The sequence below is a fragment of the Clupea harengus genome, chromosome 11 (assembly GCF_900700415.2).
Source record: "Clupea harengus chromosome 11, Ch_v2.0.2, whole genome shotgun sequence".
In the NCBI taxonomy this organism is placed as follows: Eukaryota; Metazoa; Chordata; class Actinopteri; order Clupeiformes; family Clupeidae; genus Clupea; species Clupea harengus.
Window position 1 is genome coordinate 14,390,263 of NC_045162.1, and position 20,368 is coordinate 14,410,630.

The 20,368-nt window shown below is 38.2% G+C and overlaps 1 protein-coding gene across 3 annotated transcripts; it reads right to left on the minus strand.

Annotated features, from left to right (window-relative positions):
• Positions 1-1,888: 1,888 nt before the first annotated feature.
• On the minus strand, positions 1,889-19,829 carry LOC105910096 (cytochrome P450 4B1-like). 3 transcript variants are annotated; one of them, XM_031577074.2, is made up of 13 exons: positions 19,740-19,829; positions 19,490-19,585; positions 18,895-19,039; positions 18,754-18,798; positions 5,907-6,034; positions 5,591-5,715; positions 5,223-5,377; positions 5,020-5,126; positions 4,509-4,699; positions 3,953-4,086; positions 3,242-3,306; positions 2,716-2,798; positions 1,889-2,288 (listed from the first exon to the last, which is right to left on the minus strand). In XM_031577074.2, the coding sequence occupies exons 1-13, from the start codon at positions 19,812-19,814 to the stop codon at positions 2,111-2,113; spliced, it is 1,527 nt and encodes a 508-aa protein (XP_031432934.1). In that variant the 5' UTR covers positions 19,815-19,829; the 3' UTR covers positions 1,889-2,110. The 3 variants fall into 3 exon arrangements, with proteins under 3 accessions (XP_031432934.1, XP_012694233.1, XP_042565026.1); XM_012838779.3 differs by lacking the exon at positions 19,740-19,829 and having other exon boundaries at positions 19,490-19,733; XM_042709092.1 differs by lacking the exons at positions 18,754-18,798; positions 19,740-19,829 and having other exon boundaries at positions 19,490-19,733.
• Positions 19,830-20,368: the final 539 nt, after the last annotated feature.

Sequence of the window (20,368 nt, forward strand, 5' to 3'; positions counted from 1 at the left end):
TCCTGTCATTAATAATGATCAGCTGATGTCCAATGATTTGATAGTGTCATGTTTCTATTGTCAGTAACTAATTGTCATGACCACCATGCTCAGAATTTTAGAGGCCATTACAGTTTATTAACTTTTACATACATTTTCACTAATCAGCTTTGACCATATGAGCCTACAGTGGTTTAACAGTTATCTCACTGGTCGCTCCCAATGTGTAAAGGTGGGCAATATAACATCAAATTTTTTAGATATTGACAAGGGGGTACTCCAAGGCTCTGTCCTTGGGCCTACACTTTTCATAATATGTATTAATAAAATTGCCTCCACACTCAGTCAGGTTCATCTTAATGCGGATGACACAGTTCTGTACTGTAGTGCTGATACCATACACTGTGCTATAAATAGACTGCAGCTCCCCTTCTACATTAAAGAGAAGCAGTTAAGTGACCTGAAGCTAGTCCTGAATTGTGCCAAAACAAAATGGATTATTTGTACTAAAGTTAGAAGCGCTGATTTTAACAGTTTAAAACTCTGCTATAGAAATGGTACCACTCTGGAAAGGGTAACCAGCTATAAGTACCTAGGCATTTGGGTTGATGAGAAGCTTGATTTTAAAACACATGTGAATCATCTTGTAAAAAAGCTTAGAACAAAATTGGGATCTATATAGAAATAGTGTTGCTCCACTTTCCTAGCCAGAAAACACATTATTGAGTCTGTTTTTGTATCAGTTTTAGACTATGGTGATGTTACTTATGGGAATGCATCACAAAGCACACTGAAATCCCTGGATGCTGTATAGCATTCTGCCCTGCTTTTTATGACTGGAGACCGCTATGGCACACACCACTGTACTCTGTATATAACAAGGTTGGCTGACCAGCCCTGTTTGTAAAGAGATGGTCATTGGAAGATCTTTGTTTACAAAACTATCATTGGGCTACTGCCCCTATATCTCTCCTCTCTCGTCAGCTGGAATTGTAATACCTTCAAACCCCGCTCCCAGAGCTGGCTTTCCTTATATTTGCCTTATGTTAACTCTGAATTTGGGAAGAAAGCTTTCTGTTATTAGGCACCCTACATTTGGAATGAGCTCCAAAAATCCTTGAGGTTGTGCATATTTATATCATTAAGGGAATTCTCTAACCTTATCTCCTTTAAAAATAACTTCTCCTGTAGTGATTGTAACTGTTAGTTGCTTTAACCATAGTATTCTATTTAATCTTCAAATTTGTTGTTTAATGTCTTTCCCCCTTTTATTCCTGTATTGTTTTATATATGCATATTTTCATTGTACCCTCAGCACCATTGTAAATGAGGGTATTTTTCCTTAATGTGTTTTCCGAGGCTTAAATAAATAAAAAGTAGAAAGAAAAGAAAAAGAAGCTTATGACAGATGTTACTAAGCTGTCATAGCATCATGCATTCATGTAAATTACAGACTGTGATGACATGACACTGTTAAATCTCTGGGCACTGTACCAACTTATGACCGGATATGAATCACTTCGTACCACTTCTGCACACTCACAAAAGGAGAAGAATTTGTGATTCTGTAAGATGTGAAATGTGATTGTGTGAAGGCAAATCTCCTCATGACGTGAAACTCCGCATTCATTTGCTTCCACCCTTAACCAATGCACCCTTCACTGTAGCACCTCCATCAGCACATTCTTATTATCAGAGATGCATTGTTGATAAAAGCAGCACTTTTAGCTTGACAGTCTGGCGAGGTCTCCGCTTCTATTGGCTATTCAGAACATTGCCCTCTTCAGACTAGTTCAGACCTAGTGCTGGCCAGACAAAGTACCTTCTTTCACACATATAGAAACGTATCTACTGACTCATTAATAACAGGCTGTGCAGAACAGGGAGAGCTAAAAACAAAACCTGGAAGTGTTGTAGAACTGCCTTAAAGTTTATTTGAGTTGATTTTATAAATGTAGAAGTGAATGAAAATAATACTTCTGCTCTTTTCAACTACCATGCCTTCTGGTGGTAGGCTGGGCTTTTTCCCGCCTGGTCCACGTTTTTTAGTGTGCGTGTTGGTTGGCTAATCAATCCACAGGTTGGTCAACGAGTCTGTTCCACATGTGGCTCACGGAAGGCAGGGTGCTGCTTAGGGCTCTGGCTCCAGGTGTTTGATCCTCAGGTAAATGCCGTTGAGGGAGCGCAGCACCAGGCGTGGCAGCAACTTGGGCTTGAGGTCCGGATCGGTCATGAGCTCATACCTCTTAAGGGTCAGACACACCGCCACCTTCATCTCATTCATGGCAAAGGTCTGGCCAATGCAGTTCCTGAGGGCAGGAGCAGAGAGAAAACAGTTTAGCGCAGCAATGACAAGGTAGACAGGAATTGAAATGTCCAGAAATCAATTTTTAAATAACTGTTTGTGACGTTGAATGATATACAAGGATATGGAACATGAAACTGGACGATAGACAGGTTTTCCCTTGAATAATAACTTTTGAGGCTTTGTTTTTATACCTAGTTTAAATCTCATAGGTAGGCAATCTGTATCAAATTAAAATCTCCAATCATAGTTGTTGACATTATTGTCAGCAAAAGGTTGTATCTGGGTCAGAGGCACATTGATACCAAACTCCATTCAGGTAAATGAGTAGCCTCCTCTGTACGACGGTAACATGAGAACTTCGAGTGCCTGCATGCCTCCTCTTAAAACAGTCCCCGTGACAACCATGATGATCTGGCAAGCTCACAAACCTGGGACCAGCGGAGAAGGGTACAAAGGCATGCGGTGACCTTTTGGCACAGTTCTCTGGCAGAAACCGCAGCGGGTCAAACACCTACAGCAACACCAGACACAGGCAGGGACAGGTTAAAGTAAATTTAGTTTTCAGGTGCCCCAAGACTGTAAGATGAAATGTGCGTAAATCAAAAATGTATTCATATCAGTGTCATTAGAATAAGGAGTCGTTTTAACACATTAGAATATACATGCTTTACTTTCTCTCCAGAAAGGTTTAAGTCTTTAGGTCTTGCCTAATATGTCTAAAAAGAGGCGGGCTACATAACAAAATGTCAGCAGAACAATGAGAAAAGCAGATGTTCAGGCAGCCTTTAATGAGGACAAATGCCTTTTGGTAGTCAGAAGATTTGACATTTGTCAACTACTTGTAGTCTTTCGCATTGAGATGGTGTGGTTCACCTTATCATAGGAAAGACTATTTAACTTTGATAAAACTGTAGCCACTGCAGATATGGTTTGTAATTCATAAGCACCACTTACATGGGGGTTCTCCCAGACTGTGGCGTTCCTATGTATACCAAAGACACTGGTAAGTACAAGAAAACCTGTAGGACATAAACAAAACATTTTGAGCAAAGTCTCCTTAAACCAATGACAAACCGTGTAGCATCGATAAAGCATTTATATGAGTACAAAAGCCCATCAAACAGACAGTAGATGCGGTTTTGGCTTTGTATCATTGCATGATCACATTTATCCGATAAGAGTGGCTAACCACGACCAAGCTAACAAGACCACTCACAGTGTCCTCAGAGTACTTGCTTCAGCCAAACAAAACAGATGGGTTAATATTTAAACCCTTTCATGCTACCCTTGCACTAAGGAAAAGGCGTCTGTACAATCAGGCTGTCTTTCTTTTTTCCTCCTTTGTTTGATTTTAAGGCTGTGGATGGACAAGCTCCTGACTTCAAGGTCCTCCGATGAGCTTCTACTGGTTTTACCTCAATCTAATTTTAAATCAAAGGGGTGGTCGAACTTTTACTGTCATTGGTCCCAAATTATGGAATAGTCTCCCATTTTATGTTCCATCTGCTGCCTGCTTGATGCCACTTTTAAAACAAGATTGAAAACCCACTATTATTCATTGGCTTTCCCTGGATTTTAACTTAGTGATGCATTCTTGTAGCTTCACTTCGCCCAAGCTATATTATATGTGCTTTCTTGTCATAAAACAAAAGTCCTAAAGCCCACCTGCGGGTAGAGTCCTGCCATCGAAGAACGTTAAGGGCTTGGTCAGCTTCCTGGCGATTTCAGGTACAGGCGGGTACATCCGCAGAGACTCTTTGATGCACATGGTAGTGTAAGGGATTTTGCTCAGGTCCTCCCTAAAAGGGATACAAATAGTTCACTCTGTTCAATCAAACTTGTTGAAAATCCATACTGTGAGGTGTATATTTCAAATGCCTGTCCATCAAACATTAAAGCTATACTTTGACCTGGGCATGAAACATTTGTGACACATTCCAAGAAAGGTATTCTGAATGTCACTTCAACTGACTTTGAGATTAAAGTGTTGATTTCATGAAGAGCATTTATGAAATACAGCAATCCCATTCTGAATTCACAGGGAGGTTATGTGTTGCATTGCAGTGCCACTTAGATCACGGCAAATCAAATCCACTCAAGTTAAACTCTACAGACATTTTTTTAAACCGTAAACTGAAATATAAATATATAAAATGATTTATATATTTATAATATATATATAATACAGGACATATTGGGCCGATGTGGCCTCAGGCAGTACCAGTCCATGTTGTCCTTCCCCTGCAGCACCTGGGTGATCTCCTCCCTGCACGTCTTCTGGTGCTCTGGGTTGCTGGCCAGACTGAAGAGGATCCAAGAGATGCCGCTGGCGGTAGTGTCGTGGCCCTCGAACATGAACGTGTCAACCTCCGCTCGGATGTCCTCGTCAGCAAGTCCCTCCTGGTTGTCATCCTGCCAACAGTAGATGATACAAGTGAAAGAATCAGATCATGAACATGTAATTAGTTTGTCAGATAACATGTCAAATTTACTGCTAACATCATCAGATATCACACAAATAGTCAGTGTGCTAGCATTATGAGGGCTAACATACTGCATAACAAACATTGCAATTACACTACAATTACACTAGTTAACTAATACATTGTGATCAGGAACATAAATTGCTGTCAGGAACATCCTGCAACTCTGTGAAAGCTGAGTTAAAAAAGGTGTTCAGCAGTAGTTCACTAGTTATGCAGTGGTCGAAGACACAGGATTAGGTGATATACCCTTGCACATAAGAGGATATCCAAGAAGTCCATGTGTCTCTTCGTCTGAACTTTCTCTTGTTCCCTCTCACCCTTCAATATCTCCTTTCTCCTTCTGATGACTTCCTCTTGGAGAGTTATAAAGACAAATTATACTATGTTACATTATTGAAAGATCACTGAAATACTATGAAGATGTGAGATCCTAAATACTTAGCTGATACCTGTATGGCCATGTGCAATTTTGCACGCCTTCCTAAATCTGTAGCCATGCGGACTGAGATGGAACAGTATATCACTGTGGTACGGAAAGACCCGGAAACGAAGGTTCACCAGGTCACACAGCTCATACACAGCCTTTATGTATGCATTTGTCCCACTGGAATGAGTTAATATAGTGCATAGGCTGGGTTGCTAGTGGTAGTAACAGGTGTGTTTATATGTCCTTCACTTATCTAGTATCTAGACCATATACCATCATAACATATTTGAGGATGATACCAAAACAGGTTGCCTGTAAAAACATACCTCAAAAGGTGGCAAACTGTTGCATAGCGTTTCTTTAGTGTTGATGGATTTGGTTAGCAATTACCTTTCGGTCTGGCAGTTACTGTTGCAGCTGAAGCCACATTTCATAATGCTGTCCAGAGTCATCAGGCTCACATGCTGAAAAAGCTCGAACGACTCATTTGTTTTCGCATAGTTCTCCCATTTATCCTAGGAGAGATGGAATCAAGAGGAACAAGGAGTAGAACCTGGAATACATGATCAATCAGCTTTCAGTGGTGAAGTCCTTGATTCTTGCAAAAGCTTGATGATATTTGAGCTGCCAATAAAATTAAACCCCCTCTCTTCTCATCCCTCTCACCTTTAAAATACCAGGGTCAGTATAACTGCTGTGAACCTACCAGCATAACTTTGGTTGAATCTGCAATCAGTTTCACGTAAGGTTTTAGCACATCATAATGAAAACCAGGGGTGAGTAGTCTTCTGTGTCTGAACCACTTATTTGAATGAGACACCAACAAGCCTTCGCCTAGAAAACACAAAGCAAAACAATAGGCAACATTAATGCAGACATAAATTATGTCATGCATTTAGCAAATAATAACAAACAGACAAAAAAACTGGCTTTTTGTAGTCAATTTTACCACAGTACAAGCAAGCCAGTAGTCTTTAGAGGAGGGTATGTGTCATAATTGGAGTAATGAGGGGTCATAAAGGTCATAAAGGGTTATTAATATGACAAATCGGATGGATGGTTAGTTTTGATCTAGCTTTGGGTGACAGCTTGCTTGTCATATTGGATGGATGAGACCGGCCCTCTGCCCTTTCTCCCCCCTCCACACAGGCAGTTGACCCCCACAAATGGTGTGAATCATTTTGATAGTAAGGTGTTATCTGAGAGGGTGAGATTTCCCGGCGTAGCAATGGTGTTTCTGACCAGGATCTATCCTGTTGGCATAGCAGGGGTCAGGATGACTGGCTGCTCTAGGCGTGAGCACGGGGTTGATAACAGAAATTTGGTGGTGAATGATGTCGTAAACCGGTGTTACCCAAGTAAACCATATGACTTATCAGGCGCTCAAGCATAGCAAGGTCTTGTCAGCCTGTGAGATGGCATTCTTTCACTCTATTATAGGAAACTTTAAGATGATATATACATAATCCCTATGGTCTAATGGTCATGATACCGGCTTATTCAAGTTTAAAAGACTTAGTTTTGTAAGGCTTGACCCATAAGACATTTGTTCATGAGATGGTAGCTCAACAAAAGAAGATATAGTTCAACAGCACACACACACATGCATGCACGCACGCACAGACACACACACACACACACACACACACACACACACACACACACATACAAACACAGAGACACATACAAACACAGAGACACAGAGACAGATACACAGTATACTAATAGTTATATTATAAACAATAAAACAGGGGTATTGTGTAATATGTGACTATATTTTAGTTTAATCCCAAAACAGCGTGATACATTGAAGACATACAAACACACACACACACACACACACATACACTCACAGTAAGAGATGAGAAAGGTGTTAAATCCACTTTGTTAAGCAACGGTGTATACACAACACATTCGGGGCCCACTGGAATAACTTTGATAGAACAAAAAAAAAAAGAAAGTCACCCCATTAGTTGATGGTAGAAAATGGATAGAACATTTGAAAATTATACAAAAAGGTAATCTAAATTCTGAACAAAAAGCCTTAAATGCTCAGTTGAGAAGACAACTTGAGAAGTTGAGAAAACAAATTGAATACAAAATTGAAATACCTCAAGAACAAAAAATGATGTGGTGTAGATGGAGGGTACAATCAAATGCTGAAACACAGCACACCTAAATTAAGAGAGACAATCTTGAAATTATTCAATTTAATCCTGTCGTCAGACCCCTTTTCCAGAATAATGGAAAGGTGAGCCACATCACACCAATTCATAAAAAAGGTGACAAACATAAACCTGACAACTATAGAGGCCTCACACAAGGCCGCAAATTAGGGAACTTATTTTGTGCCATCCTGAACAGCAGAATAACACAATTTATCCAGAATAATAATATCATAAATTCATCCCAGATACGTTTTTTGCAAAATAACAGACCAACTGTTCATATATACACATCCATACACTCATAGAGGAACATGTACAAAATGTTAAAAAGGTCAAATATTTGGTTGTTTCATAGACTTTAGCAACGCTTTCCACTCAGTATGGCATGATGGACTTATGTTGAAACTAATTCATAGTGGAATTGGAGACTAAATGTATGACATCATTAAACATAGGTATAAAAAACAATAAATGCTGTCTAAAAATTAACAACAGAATAACTGGTATTTTGACCAGACAAAAGGAGTTCGACAAGGCTGTTGAGTAAGGCCAACCTTATTCAACATATAGATCAATGATTTGGCTACAGAGCTTGAAAGATCTGCGGCCCCAGGTGTTATATTTCTAAATGAAGAAATGAAAGGCCTGCTTTTTGCTGACAATCTTCTCCTACACTCCCCTAGTGTAGAGGCGCTTCAGGAAAGTCTAAATATTCTTAACTAATACAGTCTAACAAGGCCTCCCCTTCCAATTAACCAGGATAAGTCCAAAATCATGATATTCCAGAAAAGACACACCATACTTAATAGTGTTTATAGGATCACAACTGGCGAACAAAAACTTGAACAGGTAAAAATATATTGTTATTTAGGATTAATGATTTCATCTACAGGACATTTTGATGGTGTAATAAGATATTTAACTGAAAAGGCAAGAACAACATACTACATGCTAAGGAACTCATCACTAAAATATAACCATCCTATAAAACACTGCTTACAAATTTTTGATTCACTACTGAAACCAATACTATGTTATGGTAGTGAAGTTTGAGCAGAGGGGATGGACACCCCGAGAGAGAGCCTTTAAACTATCTATTAAAAAAACGGGCTCAACTAAAAAATAATAAAAAAAAAAGATTCAACCATTGCTTCAAAACTGAAACAGCTAAAAGAAAGGAATAAAGAAAATTACATTAACTACGGGTTTTCCCTTTTTCTAACTGGCCATTACTTGTATTTGCTATATGTATATCTTATGGAATTTAACTTTACTTGATTATATTTACTTAATTATTATTATTACATTTTTCCCTGTATTACTATTATTATTGTTGTTACTGCTTAAGTGCTTGGGTAATGTTGTATTGTACAGTCATTCCAATAAAGACAATGGCATTTAATTGAAATGCAGAGAGAGAGAGATGCAGAGAGAGAGATATACAGAAGAGCGAGAATCAAAGAAATGCACTCCACTCTGTATAAAAAACAACAACAAATTCAATAACTCATATTGCAGCATGAAACAATACGAATCCTTTGTAATTAGTCAAGGGACCGTCCAAGGGTTAAGATCATCAGCCTTTGGACTAAAAAGTAACAAGTTATTTAATGAGTTCAAGGGGAGGGGGAGGGGGAGGGGGAGAGAGGGACACTTACACCAAATGGCTGCCCTGGAGTGACACAGGGAACGACCTCAGGGATGGAATCCTTATCTGGTTTAAAGCTAAATATACAAATTATATTGAACTTGTTAGAGGAGGTGAAAATTATATATGGCTTAAGTTAAAAAATAAAAATAAAAAAAAAAGACCTGAGCTCCAATACCCAAAACATATTCCTATGGACAATCTACATCCCTCCAATTGAATCACCCACTTCTAAACCCAGGGAAACATCCTAATTGTAGGTGATCTGTATGCACACACAGCTGAAGAAGCACACACTACTAGCACAAAACGGAGACAAATACATGAATAACAAAACTCACACCAGTCTTACTCTTCCATTAAGGAATAACTATGATAAAATTAACAAATAGAAAGGGGAAAGAACTACTGCAGCTCTGTTGGTCCCACTGTCTGTACATAGTCAATAATTGCCTAAGAGGGGGCTCCTTTGGCCGCTACACCTACAGCGCCTCTCAGGGCAGTAGCACAGCAGATTATGCATTAACATATTTGGACCCTTTCTCGCTCAGAGCAGTCACAGTCAGGCAACAACCCCCTTTTTCAGACCATAACCAGCTCAGAATACACCTAAAAAGACTCCACTCTAACCAACCATGTTCTAACTCCAGTAATTTATATAACATAACAACTCAATAAAGATGGGCGCAAAGCAGAATACCTGAATATCAGGAAGCAATGAGTAGCCATGAAACTCAAGAACAGCAGTAAAGAAGGAGTAAACATAGCCACAAAGCACATCTTGTGGCACAACAATCAAACTTACCTTTCCAAAAACCAAACCTACCCCCTAAAAAAAAAAGAAAATGCAAGAAAAATGGTTTGACTCAGAATGTAAAAAACATTAGGAAAAACTAAGACAATTATCCACCCAAAAACACAGGCCTCCAGACAAGAAAAGTCTGGGCCCCGGACGGCATTCTAAATGAGATGCTTAAACATGCAGACTATGAATTCAAATCAAATCAAATCAATTAAAACAAACTTTTCAATTTAGGGCTTAGAACCGGCTTCTTTCCTGAAGTATGGAATGAAGCACTGATAACACCCGTATTTAAAAGTGGAGACAAGACAGATCCACAAAAGGGGGATCTATATAAATTCAGGTGTAGGAAAAGTCTTATGTAGCATCCTAAATTCACGAATCATAGACTTCATCACAGAACATCACACAACACTAAATTTAGAACTACACATCATAGCTTCACATTAAACACAGTAATTGACAATTAAGGGCACACAAATAATGCAAAGATTTAGGCCTGTTTTGTGAATTGTCAAAAAGCCTTTGATTCAGGCTGGCACAGCGGCCTTTTCCTAAAATTACTTGAAAGTGGTATCAGAGGGAAAACATACGATCTGATAAATTCAATGTACACTAATGGGTAGTGCTCAATTAAAGCTGGAACAAAGAAAACAGAAGCTTCCTTTCAGAGACGTGGAGTAAGACAGGGCTGTAAACTTGCACCTCACTAAATTAAATTTCTTCTCTTTGCAGATGACTTGGTTTTGCTGTCCCCATTAGCAGAGGGCCTACAACAGAACCTGAAGCTCATACACATGTTTTGGCAGACTTGGGTCCTGACCATTAAATCCCAAAAAAGAAAAAATACTAACTTTTCAGAAAAATCCAGAGGTCAGGGAAAGAAATTCACTATGCAGGACCATTTTAGACAAGTGTTGTGCTCCTGAGCAGCACTCAGGGAACTTGGAGGCCCGATTCCAGCCCAAATCATCTGGCAGAAAACTGCATTGTGTATCTGCAAGTTGAACTGTTAGTGAAGAATAGATCAGATGTACTAAATGTTTAGAGTTTCAAATGTTAACAACAGGAAGAAAGAACAACATAAACTCGAAAAACACAAACGAGAAGTTTGAATGTATGTCAGTGGCAGAATAGGAGGTTAACAGTGTGAAATGGAGCGCCGAATATTGAGACTTGTAGTGAGGAGGATGAGAGACATTTTGGTCACAGCACCATAAATAAGATTTCTAAGACTAGTCTTTTTTCCTTTGTGTATTCATTTTAGAAAACTCAATGCACTGATTTTTGTCCCCCCTATAATGCTACAGGGGCCGGGAGCAAAATATTATTTTGTAGTATTTTAACTGGGCATTTGTTCATTCATGTAGATGGGGTCATCTAAAAGGAAAAGCTGTATGGTTTGTACAGTGTTCAGTAATTGTAAGGCTCAAAATATTCCAACCAGTCATAGAACCAATCGCAAGATATGGCAGCAAACTTTTAGGTCCTCTGATGTACAAAGGATTCGAAAATGGAGACAACAACCAGTTGAAACCTCGGTATACAGAGATTTTGTTATACTCAAGTTATAAAGGAGTACCCATAACAATGCATGCAGGGCTGAATTACGCCAGTACCCTTTATCAAAATAAAATTGAAAAATGATCCATCAAATTCTGGAAACATATACAAGTGACCCCAACTCCTATTGTTTTAAAACCCTTGATAGCCAAGAGATGCGCAAAAACACTGCCTTTTAGTGCTAAGGCTCATACAAACTAACACAAGAAACGAGCACAACCAAACTAATGTGACTAACAACCAGCATTAGATCTATGCCATCCTTGCACCACCAAACCAAATTGTGAACAAAGAAAGAGAAAACTACATTACATATTGAACTGAACAACAAAAAGACAAAACACACTTCAATGCTACACTAAAAAGTTGATCAATGTACTTAAACTAGTTATGTCAACATTTTCCATATACATGAGTGGTAAAGCTAGTGAATTCACGTTGGACTTACTAAACCTAGTTATGTCAACAAATTCCACCCCCATGTATTTAAGTAAATTCAAATCACAACACGTTGATTCTATGTTATTATTTGTTACCACAATCACAAATATTTAAAAACCACAAGCTTTGAACTTGTTTACCATAAAAACACTAATGGTAACATGGTTAGTATTACAAACGTGAGTAATACCTTAAAAAATGTCCTGCATATCAAATACCCCATTTTACACCAAGTAAAGAAGGACAAAACTACCAGACATTTTGAACTGAAACAACAAAAAGACAAAACACCCTTCAATGCCACACTAAAAAGTTGATCAATGTACTTAAACTAGTTATGTCAACATTTTCCATATACATGAGTGGTGTTCAAACTATTTTAATACTATTATTACAGAGGAAATAACTAACTTAAGTGAAACCAACAAAACTTTAGTAAGTCATTTAAATATTTTCTGGTCAAGTCAACCTTAATTGATCAGCCAGTGTTCATCTAACTAAACAGACATCCATTACACTGACCAACCTTACATATGTAATTCTTACTCAAAGGCATGTACTTACACCACCTGAACAACTCCTTGAAGTTCCAACTTAACTGACTTGGATAAGCAGTACTTAAATAGTTTTCATTGTTGTAAAGCTAGTGAATTCACGTTGGACTTACTAAACCTAGTTATGTCAACAAATTCCACCCCCATGTAGTTAAGTAAATTCAAATCACAATACGTTGATTCTATATTATTATTTATTACCACAATCACAAATATTTAAAAACCACAAGCTTTGAACTTGTTTACCATAAAAACACTAATGGTAACATGGTTAGTATTACAAACGTGAGTAATACCTTAAAAAATGTCCTGCATATCAAATACCGCATTTTACAACATGTATAGTTTATATTTATCTCCCTAACCTTAAATATAAATGTGTAGATGACCAAGTAAAGAAGGACAAAACTACCTGACATTTTGAACTGAAACAACAAAAAGACAAAACACCCTTCAATGCTACACTAAAAAGTTGATCAATGTACTTAAACTAGTTATGTCAACATTTTCCATATACATGAGTGGTGTTCAAACTATTGTAATACTATTATTACAGAGGAAATAACTAACTTAAGTGAAACCAACAAAACTTTAGTAAGTCATTTAAATATTTTCTGGTCAAGTCAACCTTAATTGATCAGACAGTGTTCATCTAACTAAACAGACATCCATTACACTGACCAACCTTACATATGTAATTCTTACTCAAATGCATGTACTTACACCACCTGAACAACTCCTTGAAGTTCCAACTTAACTGACTTGGATAAGCAGTACTTAAATAGTTTTCATTGTTGTAAAGCTAGTGAATTCACGTTGGACTTACTAAACCTAGTTATGTCAACAAATTCCACCCCCATGTAGTTAAGTAAATTCAAATCACAATACGTTGATTCTATATTATTATTTGTTACCACAATCACAAATATTTTAAACCACAAGCTTTGAACTTATTTTCCATAAAAACACTAACGGTAGCATGGTTAGTACTACACCTGGGAGTAATACCTTAAAATGACTCCTCCATACCTAGGTTTTAACTGGTTGTTGTCCCCATTTTCGAATCCTTTGTACATCAGAGGACCTAAAAGTTTGCTGCCATATCTTGCGATTGGTTCTATGACTGGTTGGAATATTTTGAGCCTTACAATTACTGAACACTGTACAAACCATACAGCTTTTCCTTTTAGATGACCCCATCTACATGAATGAACAAATGCCCAGTTAAAATACTACAAAATAATATTTTGCTCCCGGCCCCTGTAGCATTATAGGGGGGACAAAAATCAGTGCATTGAGTTTTCTAAAATGAATACACAAAGGAAAAAAGACTAGTCTTAGAAATCTTATTTATGGTGCTGTGACCAAAATGTCTCTCATCCTCCTCACTACAAGTCTCAATATTCGGCGCTCCATTTCACACTGTTAACCTCCTATTCTGCCACTGACATACATTCAAACTTCTCATTTGTGTTTTCGAGTTTATGTTGTTCTTTCTTCCTGTTGTTAACATTTGAAACTCTAAACATTTAGTACATCTGATCTATTCTTCACTAACAGTTCAACTTGCAGATACACAATGCAGTTTTCTGCCAGATGATTTGGGCTGGAATCGGGCCTCCAAGTTCCCTGAGTGCTGCTCAGGAGCACAACACTTGTCTAAAATGGTCCTGCATAGTGAATTTCTTTCCCTGACCTCTGGATTTTTCTGAAAAGTTAGTATTTTTTCTTTTTTGGGATTTAATGGTCAGGACCCAAGTCTGCCAAAACATGTGTATGAGCTTCAGGTTCTGTTGTAGGCCCTCTGCTAATGGGGACAGCAAAACCAAGTCATCTGCAAAGAGAAGAAATTTAATTTAGTGAGGTGCAAGTTTACAGCCCTGTCTTACTCCACGTCTCTGAAAGGAAGCTTCTGTTTTCTTTGTTCCAGCTTTAATTGAGCACTACCCATTAGTGTACATTGAATTTATCAGATCGTATGTTTTCCCTCTGATACCACTTTCAAGTAATTTTAGGAAAAGGCCGCTGTGCCAGCCTGAATCAAAGGCTTTTTGACAATTCACAAAACAGGCCTAAATCTTTGCATTATTTGTGTGCCCTTAATTGTCAATTACTGTGTTTAATGTGAAGCTATGATGTGTAGTTCTAAATTTAGTGTTGTGTGATGTTCTGTGATGAAGTCTATGATTCGTGAATTTAGGATGCTACATAAGACTTTTCCTACACCTGAATTTATATAGATCCCCCTTTTGTGGATCTGTCTTGTCTCCACTTTTAAATACGGGTGTTATCAGTGCTTCATTCCATACTTCAGGAAAGAAGCCGGTTCTAAGCCCTAAATTGAAAAGTTTGTTTTAATTGATTTGATTTGATTTGAATTCATAGTCTGCATGTTTAAGCATCTCATTTAGAATGCCGTCCGGGGCCCAGACTTTTCTTGTCTGGAGGCCTGTGTTTTGGGTGGATAATTGTCTTAGTTTTTCCTAATGTTTTTTACATTCTGAGTCAAACCATTTTTCTTGCATTTTCTTTTTTTTTTTAGGGGGTAGGTTTGGTTTTTGGAAGGTAAGTTTGATTGTTGTGCCACAAGATGTGCTTTGCTGGCTATGTTTACTCCTTCTTTTACTGCTGTTCTTGAGTTTCATGGCTACTCATTGCTTCCTGATATTCAGGTATTCTGCTTTGCGCCCATCTTTATTGAGTTGTTATGTTATATAAAATTACTGGAGTTAGAACATGGTTGGTTAGAGTGGAGTCTTTTTAGGTGTATTCTGAGCTGGTTATGGTCTGAAAAGGGGTTGTTGCCTGACTGTGACTGCTCTGAGCGAGAAAGGTCCAAATATGTTAATGCATAATCTGCTGTGCTACTGCCCTGAGAGGCGCTGTAGGTGTAGCGGCCAAGGAGCCCCTCTTAGGCAATTATTGACTATGTACAGACAGTGGGACCAACAGAGCTGCAGTAGTTCTTTCCCCTTTCTATTTGTTAATTTTATCATAGTTATTCCTTAATGGAAGAGTAAGACTGGTGTGAGTTTTGTTTATTCATGTAATTTGTCTCCGTTTTGTGCTAGTAGTGGTGTGCTTCTTCAGCTGTGTGTGCATACAGATCACCTACAATTAGGATGTTTCCCTGGGTTTAGAAGTGGGTGATTCAATTGGAGGGATGTAGATTGTCCATAGGAATATGTTTTGGGTATTGGAGCTCAGGTCTTTTTTTTTTATTTTTATTTTTTAACTTAAGCCATATATAATTTTCACCTCCTCTAACAAGTTCAATATAATTGTATATTTAGCTTAAACCAGATAAGGATTCCATCCCTGAGGTCGTTCCTGTGTCACTCCAGGGCAGCCATTTGGTGTAAGTGTCCCTCTCTCCCCTCCCCCTCCCCTCCCCTTGAACTCATTAAATAACTTGTTACTTTTTAAGTCCAAAGGCTGATGATCTTAACCTTGGACGGTCCTTGACTAATTACAAAGGATTCGTATTGTTTTCATGCTGCAATATGAGTTATTGAATTTGTTGTTGTTTTTTATACAGAGTGGAGTGCATTTCTTTGATTCTCGCTCTTCTGTATATCTCTCTCTCTGCATCTCTCTCTCTCTGCATTTCAATTAAAATGCCATTGTCTTTATTGGAATGACTGTACAATACAACATTACCCAAGCACTTAAGCAGTAACAACAATATAATAGTAATACAGGGAAAATGTAATAATAATAATTAAGTAAATATAATCAAGTAAAGTTAAATTCCATAAGATATACATATAGCAAATACAAGTAATGGCCAGTTAGAAAAAGGGAAAACCCGTAGTTAATGTAATTTTCTTTATTCCTTTCTTTTAGCTGTTTCAGTTTTGAAGCAATGGTTGAATCTTTTTTTTTTAAATTTTTTAGTTGAGCCCGTTTTTTTAATAGATAGTTTAAAGGCTCTCTCTCGGGGTGTCCATCCCCTCTGCTCAAACTTCACTACCATAACATAGTATTGGTTTCAGTAGTGAATCAAAAATTTGTAAGCAGTGTTTTATAGGATGGTTTATATTTTAGTGATGAGTTCCTTAGCATGTAGTATGTTGTTCTTGCCTTTCAGTTAAATATCTTATTACACCATCAAAATGTCCTGTAGATGAAATCATTAATCCTAAATAACAATATATTTTTACCTGTTCAAGTTTTTGTTCACCAGTTGTGATCCTATAAACACTATTAAGTATGGTGTGTCTTTTCTGGAATATCATGATTTTGGACTTATCCTGGTTAATTGGAAGGGAGGCCTTGTTAGACTGTATTAGTTAAGAATATTTAGACTTTCCTGAAGCGCCTCTACACTAGGGGAGTGTAGGAGAAGATTGTCAGCAAAAAGCAGGCCTTCATTTCTTCATTTAGAATATAACACCTGGGGCCGCAGATCTTTCAAGCTCTGTAGCCAAATCATTGATCTATATGTGAATAAGGTTGGCCTTACTCAACAGCCTTGTCGAACTCCTTTTTGGTCTGGTCAAAATACCAGTATATTCTGTTGTTTAATTTTTTAGACAGCATTTATTGTTTTTTATACCTATGTTTAAATGATGTCATACATTTAGTCTCCAATTCCACTATGAATTAGTTTCAACATAAGTCCATCATGCCATACTGAGTGGAAAGCGTTGCTAAAGTCTATGAAACAACCAAATATTTGACCTTTTTAACATTTTGTACATGTTCCTGCTATGAGTGTATGGATGTGTATATATGAAAGTTGGTCTGTTATTTTGCAAAAACGTATCTGGGATGAATTTATGATATTATTATTCTGGATAAATTGTGTTATTCTGCTGTTCAGGATGGCACAAAATAAGTTCCCTAATTTGGCGGCCTTGTGTAAGGCCCTCTATAGTTTGTCAGGTTTATGTTTTGTCACCTTTTTTATGAATTGGTGTTGATGTGGCTCACCTTTCCATTATTTCTGGAAAAGGGGTCCTGACGACAGGATTAAATTGGAATGAATTTCCAAGATTGTCTCTCTTAATTTAGGTGTGCTGTGTTTCAGCATTTGATTGTACCCTCCATCTACCACCACATCATTTTTTGTTCTTGAGGTATTTCAATTTTGTATTCAATTTGTTTTCTCAACTTCTCAAGTTGTCTTCTCAACTGAGCATTTAAGGCTTTTTTGTTCAGATTTAGATTACCTTTTTGTATAATTTTCAAATGTTCTATCCATTTTCTACCATCAACTAATGGGTGACTTTCTTTTTCTTTTTTTTTTTGTTCTATCAAAGTTATTCCAGTGGGCCCCGAATGTGTTGTGTATACCACCGTTGCTTAACAAAGTGGATTTAACACCTTTCTCATCTCTTACTGTGAGTGGTTGTGTGTGTGTGTGTGTGTGTGTGTGTGTGTGTGTGTGTGTGTGTGTGTTTGTAATGTCTTCATGTATCACGCTGTTTTGGGATTAAACTAAAATATAGTCCACATATTACACAATACCCCTGTTTTATTGTTTATAATATAACTATTAGTATACTGTGTATCTGTCTCTGTGTCTCTGTGTTTGTATGTGTCTCTGTGTTTGTATGTGTGTGTGTGTGTGTGTGTGTGTGTGTGTGTGTGTCTGTGCGTGCGTGCATGCATGTGTGTGTGTGCTGTTGAACTATATCTTCTTTTGTTGAGCTACCATCTCATGAACAAATGTCTTATGGGTCAAGCCTTACAAAACTAAGTCTTTTAGACTTGAATAAGCCGGTATCATGACCATTAGACCATAGGGATTATGTATATATCATCTTAAAGTTTCCTATAATAGAGTGAAAGAATGCCATCTCACAGGCTGACAAGACCTTGCTATGCTTGAGCGCCTGATAAGTCATATGGTTTACTTGGGTAACACCGGTTTACGACATCAATTCACCACCAATTTCTGTTATCAACCCCGTGCTCACGCCTAGAGCAGCCAGTCTTCCTGACCCCTGCTATGCCAACAGGATAGACCTGGTCAGAAACACCATTGCTACGCCGGGAAATCTCACCCTCTCAGATAACACCTTACTATCAAAATGATTCACACCATTTGTGGGGGTCAACTGCCTGTGTGGAGGGGGGAGAAAGGGCAGAGGGCCGGTCTCATCCATCCAAAATGACAAGCAAGCTGTCACCCAAAGCTAGATCAAAACTAACCATCCATCCAAATTGTCATATTAATAACCCTTTATGACCTTTATGACCCCTCATTACTCCAATTATGACACATACCCTCCTCTAAAGACTACTCAAGCCTGTGACAACAAACTTGGAATACACCATGGCATTGTTCCAAAATGCAAAGTCAGTGTCACATGCTATTTGGAATTCTGTCATATGAATCTCACTATCATTCCAACCCATGGGTGCCCTACCTATCCATGGGATAAGAAACCTGTAGGCAATATCATCTTTAGGCTCTGTGGAGGAAAAATAGCAACATTTACAAATCATTCAGAGGGCAGTTCTCTCATTTATATGCAGAAAGAGGCCTAGATATTTGATAAGACACCCACCTGTTGAGGCTAATAGAGTTTTTGCATAGGATGGATGATGGATGGCAAGAAACGCAATGACGGGTCCAAACCACATAGGAAAGGCAAAGGGATATGTCTCTCCCCATTTCAACACCTTGTCATAATCTGTCCCGTCTTGTCGAAACTGTAAATGGGTGGGGAGAGGGTCGAAGATGTTTAGCTTTTCAATTTAGGTATATACGAGGTCATGCAGCATAGCTTAATGATTTATCTGTGTCATTTAAGGGCTATTCCGCAATAAATCGAAGTGTTGTGTTTCGTTTCGTGGGTCATTTAAGGTCACCCTACGTGTCCCCTAAATATTGACTACATTAGTACGTATTCTACAGTGACCGTTAATTGTAACTCATTGGTCAAACCATAATTTGTGAACAACACAGTCATGTTTTGAGCGGTAAGCGAGGCCTAAAAAAGCCTTCTAGGGCACAGAACAAAACAATATTTAGTAATCTACTTTCACATCAACACGAAGTCAATAACATTTCTATAACATGGATTTTAAACTTCCACCTTAAATATCAACCTTAAACATTACTTAACTTGCTGAACACATGCTGACGAAAAATCTACTAACCTCTCGAACGTGCCCAAATAACCAGTGAGCAGGTGGTCCGGGAAAGCTCTCAAGAACTCGGATGCCCTCGTATCTTCTGACAACCAGATGCGTTACCTTCGGAACAATGTATACAAGAGCAATGAAGGCTATGATGTACTGGAAATGTATAGGATCTAAGTAAAACTGCACAGCTCTCTGCACTTTGTCATAGATTTCCATCGCAGTGTGTGCAGAGCTGGCAACTTCAACAGCGAATAGCGTAACTTACTTGACCAACATGGAAACCAGTGAGAGAGAAAAGGCAGACGTCACCCACGAATAACAAACTAAATGGGAGGGACATACGAACTGGGGCAGATCGGACGTTTGCAGAATTGTTCAGACAGAATCTGATTTAGGCTGCATCAGATACGGATCTGGTCCAGACATAGGCGTCAGTTACGCGGGGGGATATGATATGTCCCCGACACTTTTTGCAATCACCAATTTCGTCCCCACTAATTTTGACAACTGAAAATAAACTCTCAGTACAACTAATAGCTTCTAGCAGTGCTTAATAACTAGTTTGTAAATGGACATTTTGATACACGAAAATGAAAGTTGTGTGTAGCCTTAGTCTAAATGTTAAGACGAACTTTTATGTGTATGTAGCCTATGATGGCCCCCAGTCGGATGAAATCGCCTCTCCTCCACTGTGTCTAAAATGCACGCTTTTCTGTCGACTGTCTGGCGTTATGTGGTTTAAATTATGCCAACAGTTTCTTAGTGCTACCATCGTAGTTTTGGTTCGATTTACCAGGCGCAATGAAGGGCTTTTGGTTCATATGTATAGCATTGCCATTATACTTAATGGAGTGATATGTGGCCCATATTAAGGTATGTAAACAGTCTGATCTG

Bases quoted from the DNA above. Each gene is read 5' to 3' on its own strand.
- LOC105910096 (XM_012838779.3), bottom strand. From the start codon at position 19,690: ATGGAAATCTATGACAAAGTGCAGAGAGCTGTGCAGTTTTACTTAGAT. The intron at 6,035-18,753 runs GTAGGGCACCCA...TGTGTTTTCTAG, and splicing joins GTTTCTTATCCCATGGATAG to GCGAAGGCTTGTTGGTGTCT. The intron at 5,127-5,222 runs GTATCAGCTAAG...TAACTCTCCAAG, and splicing joins AATTGCACATGGCCATACAG to AGGAAGTCATCAGAAGGAGA.